The sequence below is a fragment of the Equus przewalskii genome, chromosome 9 (assembly GCF_037783145.1).
Source record: "Equus przewalskii isolate Varuska chromosome 9, EquPr2, whole genome shotgun sequence".
Lineage (NCBI taxonomy): Eukaryota > Metazoa > Chordata > Mammalia > Perissodactyla > Equidae > Equus > Equus przewalskii.
In genome coordinates, this window is record NC_091839.1 from 32,811,311 (window position 1) to 32,824,303 (window position 12,993).

The following is a 12,993-nucleotide window of genomic DNA, read 5'->3' on the forward strand; positions in this document are numbered from 1 at the left end:
TTGTGGCTGGAAAACACACTATGATGTTTTCTGTTTGCTCTGTTTTTACTTTTTTCCAATCTTCTTGTGGGTCACTTGAACAGATTTTAGAATTCCATTTGCTTTATCTTTAGTGTTTATGACTATAACTTTTTTTTTTTATTTTTTGCTGAAGAAGATTCGCCCTGCCAATCTTCTTTTATCTTGTATGCGGCTTGCTGCCACAGCACAGCTGCCAACGAGTGGTGAGGTCTGTGCATGGGAAGCTGCAGGGGAGTGCGCCGAACTTAACCACTAGGCGACAGGGCTGGCCCCCTGTATAGTTTTTTAAGTGGCTACTCAGGTATAATACATACATAATCACCCAGAATATACTGGTGTCAATAACATTTTACTAATTCCAGTAAAGTATAGAAACCTCCCCTCCCCTTCTTTTCTATCTTCATGTTCACTGATTCTTACCTCCGTCCTTTCCAGGGAGTTTCTTATTTCAGTTATTTTTTTTTAGTTCTACTATTACCATATGGTTCTTCTATTTTTGAAACTTTCTTAGTACGATAAGTAACTTTTGATTGAAACCTGGACATTTTGGGTGTAAGACCAGATTTTTAAAAATCTTATGTTTTAGCAGGCTTCCCCTGACACCACTGCGTGAGCTAAGAGGGGGCACTGCTTCGTCACTGCCAGGTCGGGGTGGAGTCCAGGTTTCACCTGCCCTCCAGTGCTGATATTTGAGGACTGGGGAGCAGCAACTTGAACCTGCTGGGAAGGCATCCTTACTAGGCTTCCACTGATACCATGTAGGGTGGCAAGGGAGTGCCTTCGCTACTGCATGGATGGTGGCCTTGTTATCACTGATGGTGAAGCCCTGACTCCCCACTAGGCTTTCACTGATACCATCCAATGAGGCAGGGCAGGGGTACCTCATACTGCCATGTGGGGGTGGAAGTCTAGGCTGATATTTGGGATGTATGGAGACGGCTCTGCACTGGCCTTTACTGACGGTAAAGCAGTGAGACAAGTGTTTCTGTGCTATTTGGCTGGAGGAGAGCAGTTATCATTTATAAGTTTTTTGTGTCACTAGGCTGCCCCTTTCCCGGTCCTTTGGCCAGAGAGAGTAGGCTTTTCTGGTCAGTGCACATTGGCATTTCTAGGTTGCCAGCTTCTTCACTATCCAAAGTAGGATATATAAGGCAAAAAGCATACCCAAGAAACTCACTACTGTGTCATCACCTGTCTGCCTTCTTCTCTCCACCTTTCAGAATTTTCTTATATTTGTTTTATACATAACATCTACAATTTTTAACTCTACTTACTGGGAAGAAGAGGGGAAAGTATGTCTACTCCTTCTTTCCAGAAGAAGAAGTCCAATTACACTGTCTTTGACCAAATATTTTGAAATGTCTCACTTTTTTTTTTTTAAAGATTTTATTTTTTTCCTTTTTCTCCCCAAAGCCCCCCAGTATATAGTTGTTTATTCTTCGTTGTGGGTCCTTCTAGTTGTGGCATGTGGGATGCTGCCTCAGCGTGGTTTGATGAGCAGTGCCATGTCCGCGCCCAGGATTCGAACCAACGAAACACTGCGCCGCCTGCAGCGGAGTGCGCGAACTTAACCACTCGGCCATGGGGCCAGCCCTGAAATGTCTCACTTTTAAGTGACTTTAGAAAGCCATGCAATAAAATCAGACTTAGTACCTTTTAGTAATTTTGATTTTGGCAAAAACATTGTATTACAGTCTACCTTATGTATCAAACCTCATCTAAATGACTTGGCTATTTGCAGAAATTAAACTCATCCTTAGTGGAAGACTGTCAATTAAAAAAAGATATTCCAAAGACTGAACCCCTGACTCTTAAGACAGCTGCAGGGTGGGGGGTCTGGAGAAAAAGTAGTTACAACATTGCTTTATGCAATGGGAATATCATCTGAACAGTGTTCAATCTCTTTACCCTCTTAAGGGTAACTAAGCACTTGGATGGAATCTATAATTACTTGAATATTATGACATACTGACTTTACAAACTTTGTAGATTTTGGGAAAATGTTAGAAAAATGATATACAAAATTTTAATGTTTTGCAAAACTTTGGTTAAATGTCAAATTTATTTATGGAGAATACTTCATTTTTCCTGGTTTCTATCATTCAGTACAGTATACGATAGCCACTCAATAAACCTCTGCTGAATAAATGAATGTGGCAAAATATTTAGCATGCTAACACTCATCAAAAAAGTTTAATTTTTAAAATCTTGCTTTGAATATCTGATTAAATTCAGAATATGAATATTTTCATACAAAAAGCTGAAGTATGAAGAGCATAATCTGCCTTAAATATTCTGCTAGAGTAACGCTAAGTTAATTTATAGTTAGTTCTGAAATTATAAAAGGCAGATTATCCAGTTTTCTCTTCTCCTCTGTGACAGTAATAAAAAACAGTCAATAGCCATAAGTCTTCACCCTCCATCAAGGAGTACCAAAATAACTAAGAGATCAAATTAAAATTTTTTCTTGTTTCTGCTATTTTTGCTGGCTAACACTTTTAGCTGGTGGATGGAAAGGTTCTAAACACTATCATCCTCATTATTTTGAATACTTAAGAGAGACTGCATTCCTACATACTGCTTATTCCCTAAGAATATTACATATAGCTCTGGAGCACCAGACACAGGAGATAAGGGCTCTTGTTCTTGCTTTGTCAATAAACAGCTATATGTCTTGGAAAGCTGCTTCACCTGAGCCTCAGTTCAACATCGGTGAAAGGAGACTGCTGGACCATAGTCTCCATTCTCTTTCACATTTTCTGTAGAGTTGGCTTAACATTTTTTTTTCCTCCTTAGAGTTCTGATTTTTCACTACTATTCCAGGTAAAGATTTTTTACTGCTATACCCTGCTCAGGAGTCATACAGTTGTCAAATGTTTATCAACCTTAGAAAATGCTCAGCCATTAATTCCTCAAATATTGCCTCTCTCCCACTGAAATGCCTGTAAGATACATTTTGGACCTTCTCATCCTATCCATATCTCCTAATCTCTCTTGCAGAGAGTTTAATTTCAATGATTTTATACTTCATCAGAAGTTCTACTTAGTTTAACTTTTTAAAAATACCTGCCTCACTCCTTTCCCCCCTCAAATAAGGTCTTTTTTTCCCTTACGCGTCTCACCCCTCCATTTCTCTCTTAAACCAAAATGACAAATCAAAGTTAATTGGCAATATTCTTCCTTTCTTGATTGTACACAAAATAACAGTCACCTTACAATGAATGGTGCTTTAGATTTGATGACGTATAATATTTCAGAATAATCTATTACCTCAAGCTTTTGGGGACAGAGTGCTAATATTTCCATTTGCTGTTTCTATCATCATATACGCGATGGATCACTCTCTCATATGGTTTGTGATTTATTTTTATCATTCGTTCCTCATCACAAGGACTGGCTTGCTTTTCTCTCCTTCTGATGAATTTCTACACCACAAGGGTAGTGTAAAACTGGACTCTAAATCCACATAGTGCAAGCTTAGGGAGACTTCTCTCCTCTTGACACCTGAGTGCCAGACAGACACATTCTTCCTTGTGGAATGAATTATTCTACTCTTCTCATTTGAGGGTGACGTCTCAGTTCCAATCTCCTTCCTCACCATGGCTCGCATGGCTTCACCTGTCTCTGCATGGTGATAATACTTGTGCCTCTAGAATCTAGACAGTAAAATCTCTCTCTTCTTATAAAAAGAACAACAAACAAACACATGGCAACAGAGATTGGATTGGTGGTTTCCACACGGGGAGGGGGGATGGAAAAAGGAGTAATTAGGCTCACATGTGAGGCGATGGACTCTAACTGGTTTTTGAGTGGTGAACATGAGGTAATCTACACAGAATTCGAAATATACTATAATGTACATCTGAACGCTAAATAATGTTACAATCAAATGTTACTGTCATAAAAAAAAAAAAAAAAACTCTCTCTTCTTTTTTGGAGAAAAGCCCAGAATAACAAACACTTGCAGGCACTGGGTAAATTATAACTTATTTTCAAAAATACACAGTTGGGCGTGTAAGAAACAAAGGGAAATCCACAGGTTCCAAAAGACAGAGAATTGAAAACCAGAGCATGTAGCATGAGCTCAGTTCTTCTAAGAGTTTTCTGGAGGTTAGGGTTCGAATTAGCCCAGTTTATCACATTGCTGGAATTAAAGATTTACCTTCTATATTTAAGATTCCATGTTTCTTGATTTTTAAATGACAAGAAAAGGCATTTTATGATATTAATCTATTGATGAAATTTCTCTATTTTCATCACTGCAAGTTAAAATACATGCAGAAAAACCAGATAATGAAGTCAGATGATACTACAGATCTCTTATAAAATATTTCATTTGAAAACATAAAGGTTACTGAACTGTACAATATTTAATAACTGAATAAACGAATAAAAAAATCATTTTAGGGGCTGGCTCCGTGGCCAAGTGGTTAAGTTCACGTGCTCTGCTTTGGCAGCCCGGGATTCGCCAGTTCGGACCCTGGTTGCAGACCTATGCACCGTTTATCAAGCCATGCTGTGGCAGTATCCCACACAGAAGCACTAGAATGACTTACCACTAGGATATACAACTATGTACTGGGCGAGAGTCATTTTAAGCTAAATTTAGATTGCTAAGAGTGCATGCTAAAATAAATACTTGGATCATGTCTACTCAACCTTGTTACCATGAATTTCATAAAGATCAAACCTAAATATAGATAAAAATGCCACCTTACATTTGTATTAGTGCTTCAATTTGAAAACTATTTTAATGTATTCTTATTCCATCGCTATAACCCTGTAAGGAAGGTTGGGTAGGTGGTTATTATTCTAGTTTCCTAAATAATCACCATAATAAAGCCGTGGAATTAGTGTGGAGAAATAAACAGTAAAAAATACTCAGATGAGAAAACTAAATGACTTGCTCAATACTGTACAACTGTAAGAGACAGAGCTGGGACCATAACCCAATTCTTCGGAGTCTTAGTTCAGGGTTCTTTCTATTTTACCATACCATTCAACTTGGATGCTCTATATAATCAAACAGATAATGAGAACATGTGTAAAATAATGAAGAAATAAACTATAATCATAAAAAATAACAACTTAAACAGCAAACTCCCATGGATAAGATATACAGCAAACTGACAGGTAAAGAAAATATTTTCAAAAATACTTACTGGATATTCAAGGAGATCTACTGGCTGGCGGAAAGGCTCAGAATCTTCACACTGAAATATGAGATTTAATAATTCTTGACATTGTTTCTTCCATGCTTGAATATCATAAGACTGAGCTCTGTTACGTAATCTTCTTCTAGGCTGATGGTCCTAAAATAAAAATGTTCAAATATATTAACATAATAACACTTTTAGTTTGTATTTTTAACGCAGTCTTAGATAATAAGGGAATATACAGTAATTCAAATAATGGAAAATATCATCCACCTAGTTCTGAAGACCATGCATTCTGTGATGGAAACCAATCTGGAAGAAATACTTAATCTGTCTTTAAAAAAACTAAGAGTTAAAAAATGCCTTTAATACCGTTTAATTCATATTAAGTACTTCTTTTAAAACAAAAAATACATTACCTTCCTTTTTCGGGTAGACGTTCCTGGCACATCAGCATCTTTCTCTTCTTCCTTTGAAGCAATAATTTCTCAGATTCATTAAACATTCTAGATTTCATTATACTCTACAGTTGTTTATATACCAATTATATCCTTTACACTTTGGACAACCCATAATATATACAGCTGGAACACTTTTACAAACTCATTAAAATTCTCCCCCACCCCTCACTGTTCAACAAATTTTTTTGTAACGAGAAAATTTTGAACCATTTTTTAAAAAATTAACCACAGCATTAGACAGGAATAATTTTTATAATGGCATTTATCTGAAAACTACTATGTGTAAATTTCTTTTCATACACAGAAGACCAATGTAGTAATTATAATGAAATATTAAATACCTCAGAGTCAGACAAAACTTTCTTCTTCATTGAATTGTAGAGTGGAATTATGTTATAACAAGTCTGATCCCTAAATAACACGGAAATGTTAGTATACAAGATTAGAGTCACGAGACGTTTTTTCCTTTAAATCTGTTACTAAAGCCACATTTTAAGATAAAACTTGAAGTTGAAGGCTTTCTGATTGGTTGCTTCCAAATCCCCATGTGCACACATTTGCCCCTCTGGAGCCTCACCTCTGGCCTGTTTCATTACACCAAACCCAGTCCTCACCTCCCCGTCTGTGCTCAGGTCGCTGCTGGGATGCCTTCTCTCATTTCTCAAACCAGAAGGGAAATCTAACATATCCCCAGCCTTCTGATTTCTTCTTCCCTTCATTCTCAAATGTAGGCATTCCCTAAAATTTTGTCCTGAGTCATCTTCTCTCAACACTCTACCTTTTGCACTGACAACCTTATGTAGTTGCAGTTTATCTGTGTAAATGAATTCCAAATTCCTATAATTTGGTCTGAATCTTCTTCTCCTGAGATTACTACCATCATCGAAAATCCCCATGTCTAAACCCAACTGTCACTCCTCACTCTTCCTCCTTTTTCTATTTTTTTAGCAGTATTACCATTCTCACAGTCATGCACAGTTTTTCACTATTCCTTTCCTTGCCTTATTGTAAACGCAATCACTGGCCAAGTTCTGAGTCCACCTTCAAAAGCTCTTGGTATCTACCTCTTTCTCATTTCTTCTCACTTGGTCAGTTGTAGCAGGCAATCTGCTGTTTATGCTTTTTGTCTCCTCCCTATCAATTAGTATTAAACCCTGCAGTCAAATTAATATTTTTTAAGGCATAGTACGCATCATGGTATCTTCATGTTAAAATACTTGCAACAGCCCCTTACTCCTAGTGCTCGTATTTTACAAGTCTAGTTCCTTAGATCAGCGTTCAAGGCCCTCCTTGATGTGGCCCAAACTGGAGTTTACAGCACTGTATCCCTATTACTTCTGCTCATGTGCTTTCTACTTGACCCAATTTAAATTACAAAGTTCCCTAACAACTCTTCACTGTTCTACCTCTTGCCACTCCTTATCCCTAGAATGGATATCCTTTCATCTAACTTTGCCTACATCTATCAATACCTACCTTAGCCGTAACATCTTAACATACTTCTCCCCTGTACCCGAAACCCAACTCTCTCAGCTAGAAGGGGCCCTATCCTTCATCTAAACTTTCATACAAACTCTCTTGTTACTTTTTCCTTACATTATTCTTTATCCTCCTACAAAATTGTACTAAGAGGATAAATATACATTTCTATCTCCAAGTATCTATTACATCACTTTGTACGTATCTATTGCTAGAAATCTGGCCAAAAAATGCAACTAAAAAGTAAAATAATCAAAATTTCAAGACATACCTAACATCTTGAAAATTAGCTAAAAAGGGTTTTAACAAACTTCATATACCTCTAAAAAATGCCAGAAACTTATTTTTAGATAGATACAATATACATGCTTTAAATATTATATTAATCTGTCCTTATAAGGCATTTCAAAACAACTATTTGAAAGAAATACAACTTCATTGACTACTCCATATATAATTATTTCATCTAAATTATTTCACTAAAATATGAATTAACTATATCACGTGGTTCTATTGATTCATATCTCTTTGGAAAAACGGATGCACATACATATACATATAATACTTGTAAAATTACAGACCAAAAACATTATAGTTAAAATATTATAAGGTATTGTAACCAAGTTATATAAACTCTTCCGAGGATAATGAATTCCTGATTATCAATTTTACTGAAAAGCAGCAAAGCATAGCAATAATAGACCCCAAACCATTTGGAAGGTGACAGATTTCTTTAGAGAATAAAGTAGAGGAAAGGCATAAAGTTTATCTTACTAATTTTCTTCGGTGTTTTCTTATATTCACATTACCTACATTCCTTAGCAAAGAAAGAACAGAAAACAACTAATACCGGGAAAAGGGACCCTACGATTATGCTGAGTAATGAGAAGGAAGCTGGAGATGTTTAAAACATACAAACAAAAGCCTCAGTAACTACTTCATGTAAAAACGAAAGCTGGTAGTGCCTAAATGTTTAAACTTAAATTACAAAATACATTATCTCCTCTTAACCAGAAAAAGTTATTCATATAAATAACCTTAATATGAACTCAGAGCAACATCCTATACAAAAACATACAATTCATTCCTTTAGCTTCAATTTAGAAGGCTCAATTCATTCTATGGCTACACAAAATCCGTAAGACAAGGAGGTCAAGGCGTGGCGGCTGCCTTGCGAAGTGTAGTTACCACTCTCGGGATGGGATCAAAGACAAGGAATCAACTCGACTCTGAAGGAGAATCTTGAAAGTTAAATGTAGTTTCCTGCTAAGCTACTATAATGTATGTGTTCATAAGCTTGACAAGGGCAATATAATGTTAAGATGAAAAATTCTCAAATCAGATGGCAGAGATTTATTGTGAAAACTAAAAAAGTTAGCCTCAAAAAGACTCAGTTTCCTTAACTGTAAATTCCAGATAATGATCTCTCCCACCCATAAGATTATTATTTGGCTTAGAAGAACTATTTCAGGTAAAGCATTACATGTTCAATAAATACTATTATTATTACTATTATTGTTGTTGTTGTCCAACATTTGGATTTAGATAAGGATCCTTTTTTTTTTATGTTAACTGTAGAACACAACTGTAACACAACTTTTAGGATTTCACACTATTAGCCAATGAACTACATGTTACTTCTTTAGACATAGACATTATATGCTTCCTACTTTGAGTGGAACTATGTTTACAGCACAGCACGTGACATTATGTATATAAAAATTCACTTTATTTTACAGTTTGACATTGTACATTTTAAAATACTGCCCTTAATTATTACAGTAATCATACTTATATGGAAAAATAACTCACTTTATAAAATGTAGAAGAAGGTCAGTCACAAATTTAGCAGATTTCACAATAGGGCTTCCAGGCTCATTAAAGGTTCGTGTATTATGTTCTATATATCGAACTTCCCACATTAGGGAGGAAACCCGCCTTTAAACAAACAAAATACATAAGCCTTAACTTCATTATATTTAGAAATACGTGCACACAATTTAAAATCAAGACATTCTGACATTAATCGCAGTCTTAAATCAATTATAAAACATACACCTTAAAAAGTTACTTTCAAAAAAATATAACCTCATTTGTGTTAGGGACAAAAAACAGAGCAGCAACATTAATTATGTATTTACATAGAAAATATCTAGGTTAGATATACTAGACTACTAACATGCCTTCTTTTAGGGAGAGACTGTCTATAGGGGGAGTAGCAGGACAACAGAAACAGGAACTTTTAGTTTTTGGTTTATATATTTCTGTCATGTATGGTGTCATTTTTTGGTAATAAGCATATCTGACTTTTCTATAAAAAAAGAAACAATTTTAATCTAATTATCTAACTATTATCTAACTAGGAATCAAATGACATGTAAAAATGAAAAGCTAACTGATAACCTACTTATGAGATATAAAAATACAAAAACATGGTGAACATGTTAGTTTGCCAAGAAACCTAACTAAACGAAAATTAGTTTGTGAACACTGAATTGACAATACTAAAACTTTGGTGTTTTGTTTTATTTCTGAAAGTAAAGAAAAATCCAAAGATGATTCGTAGAATATCATCTGATATGTGGTCTCACTTAAAATAAGGAAGAAAACACTCAGAAAATCTGAGGTGTGAACAGAAATAAAATTATATGGACTTAAAAAAATATTATATCTAATTGTGGCTACAGAAGCAGAAAGAAAAGCCTTTATGCATTTCACATAGTATTCACAAGACTCATTCTAATATAGAATTACAAAGCTGTGTGTATAGTAAGGCATTAGATTAACACCAGCAGGGCAAACTGATAGTAAGTTTAACAAGACACTGAACTAGAAGTTTCAGAGAGGAAAACCATAAATTGTAAGAAGTCTGAAGCCAATGAGTAAAAGAGAAGCAAAAAAGCTTGAAACAGTGAAATAACACATGAAAGTATCATTGTATTAAATAAGAACATAACTCGGGTCTATATATTATAGGTTGAAAAACAGGTACTTCCTAATTTACATAAGGATTGTGTTCCCAAAACTTTTTTCCTAAATTCGTTACTAAGCTAGGCTAATGCAAAAAAGCCTATTTAAGCTGTGATGTACCTTGAAATATAGTAAACCTTAGCAAGTATCATATCGAGCAGTATTTCTAGAGAAAGTATATTTACAATAATAGTGGAAGATGCTGTAAGCTTGTATTTCTAGCTGTAGTCCCACTAGTGTACAGAACAACTCTTTCTCTCCCTGCTATCCTCACATGTCTTACTCAATCTCTGAAGCACTAGGTCTAACTCCTAAGGTTTAGCAATTTAGGCGTCTAGGGAGAAAGATCGAGATAAGAAGTTCCTCTCCATTTTCTCTCAAACTTCTAACATGTGGTGTTGAAAAAAGGTTTAAAGAAGTGTGCTTCAAGGGTACCACGGTTGGAGGCATATATCATAGGTGATTTCCTTATCTCTATGCTTTTGACAAACATCAATGAAGCAACAGCAGAAACACCTCAAGAAATCAGAAAAATCTTCACAACTTGAAGTCTAATATCTTAGTTTTCTTTATTCCAGTGGTTCTGAATCAGGGTTGCTTCTGCCCTGCAGGAGACATTTGGCCTAACTGTCTGGAGACAATTTGGTTTTTACAACTAGGGGCTGCTATTGGCACCTAAAGGGTAGAAGCACAAGACAGTCCCTCATATTGAAGAATTTTCTAGTCCCAAATGTCAGTAAAGCTTTTGTTGAGAAACCCTGCTTTAGTCAGTAAGGAATAACAAATGGTGCTTTCAGTGTCAGGTACACAAAAGTACCAAATCAGAACTATAATTTAAGTAATAAAAAGAACCAAAGGCACATTTTATATAGAAAAATACGAATACAAAATATGAGTAAAAATTTCCGTAAGTTAAAATGACTAACAATGTAAAAAACTGCAGTAACATAAAACTGGTCACAAAAGAAAGTTCCCATGCAGTATTATTTAAATTGAAATATTGTTGGCCTGCTAAACAAGTCACATTAGAAAAATGAAAACTGGAAGTATGATTTCATTATGTAAAAACTATAGAGTTAAACTTAGTTTTTTGACAAGAGATTTTAGGCAATAAACCTACCAAGCCCATCCAAGATTAGAACTCAATGTTTATCAAAATTGTTAACTGGAAAAAGAAGCAAATTACTTGAAATTATATCTATTTTTTATAACTCTGGTTATATTCCAAGCTAAGCTACAACGATGAAAAATATTCTGAACTTTCCTAATTTCATTTTTCATAAGTATTTATAAGCTGAACATAAGCAAAATAAAAAAATACACAAGTTTTTATATTATTCTAAGAAAAATCCAAGAAAAAAACAAGTATTTCAATATGATATCCAGGAGAAAATGAAATACTTAGGCTTGCTTTATAAAATACAATATGATGACAGTGAGCAGTGACGCAGATTAGCAACTAGGAAAAACTATCTAGGAATCATATTCCAGGTGTAGTCCATAGACCAGCAGCATCAGCATCTTTGGGAACTTGTTAGAAATGCACAATCTCAGGTCCTACTCTAACCCTATTGAATCAGATTCTGCATTTTAACAAAATCTCCAGGTGATCTGCATACACATTAAAGTTTGAGAAACACTGCTATAGATTGCTAAGTGGGTGAAAGGATCGTAGCTACAGCAAATAGTTCTAACCTGTAAAACCTGTTTTCCAGTCTTTGTTTAATTGTACTTAAATCCGTCGGATACGCCACTACAGTGCAATACATGGGATAGGCCTGCAGATCCACAGGGGCCACAAATGCTGAAGCAATATCTAAAATAGATAAAACAAGTAAGTTTATAAATTTATTCTTGTATTGCTAAAAGTACTTCACGGACAATGCGGTTTGAATTAAGACAAGATCTGAATCACACAACCATTAGTCTGATGCTGTCTTTTCACAGAAAATGCAGAGTTTAGCTAACCTAACAGAGTCTCACTTTTTATTATGTCTACATTTACACTGCATAATCTAGGGATATCTGTTATTCATAGATTCCTTAGAAGAAAAGCGGTCACAGATAATATATAAATCTGACCTATTAAGAACATACACATACATTTCAATAATTAAAACTTGGCTATTTCTGAATCTGCATGTTTTTGACAGTGATTCTGTCAGTAACACTCTAATACACTGCATTGAAATGTAACTTTTCACTTTCTTAAAACTTATCACCTTCTCTCATCTTTACAACATAATTATGTGAAACATCAGGCAAGCAGAGAGGAGGAAACAGATCCAGAAGTCCCTGACTCAATGTCACTGACCCAATGGCACACAGTAAACTGATAAAACTCTAGAACCTACTTAAGATCACTCCTCATTTTTTCGCTCATTCACATACAATATAAGACAACTTCATTTCCTAAAATGTTACCCAAAATTGTTTAAGATAGTATTTGAGACAATGTTTATACAGTGCTGACATTTTCTAAGACTTCAGATGAAAATATTACTCAATATATGTCTCTAGTGTCTTCAGCTCTTCTTATTCATCTTAATTTCTCCCTAGACTCTTTGAAACTGATTCCTTATTGATAGAGTGGGTTGCTACAAACCACACTAGTTTAGAATTATTTTGGAATCCCACAGTTCAAATAATCAAGTTTTGTGGTCACTGCTTTCTTTTCCCAATGAGGCAAAGTAGTTTATGTACCTTCTCCCCTCCCCTTACAAATAAATATTCTCTTGTGTATAGGTACCGAAACTTAAAGGGGAAACTGGTGCAACTATCCATATAATTGTGATTCAGCCTTCTGCTCCCCCCTCCCAATTCACTGTCAGCCTCAATAGGTCAAGAGTTTTGAAATTAGGTTCTGGAGGATTCCGATTTTTCAGAGGTAGCCCTGGCACTTCTGA

At 35.3% G+C, this 12,993-nt stretch overlaps 1 protein-coding gene across 10 annotated transcripts in view; it reads right to left on the reverse strand.

Moving 5' to 3' along the window:
* PHIP (pleckstrin homology domain interacting protein) overlaps window positions 1-12,993 on the reverse strand; it is a 127,073-nt gene that overhangs the window by 10,736 nt on the left and 103,344 nt on the right. For all 10 annotated transcript variants that reach the window (XM_070558999.1, XM_070559000.1, XM_070559001.1 and 7 more), the window contains 5 exons: window positions 11,783-11,903; window positions 8,930-9,055; window positions 5,980-6,049; window positions 5,597-5,647; window positions 5,184-5,333 (listed from right to left, as the gene is read on the reverse strand). In XM_070558999.1, coding sequence (XP_070415100.1) covers window positions 5,184-5,333; window positions 5,597-5,647; window positions 5,980-6,049; window positions 8,930-9,055; window positions 11,783-11,903 — 518 coding nt within the window. The remainder of the gene's footprint in view (window positions 1-5,183; window positions 5,334-5,596; window positions 5,648-5,979; window positions 6,050-8,929; window positions 9,056-11,782; window positions 11,904-12,993) is intronic.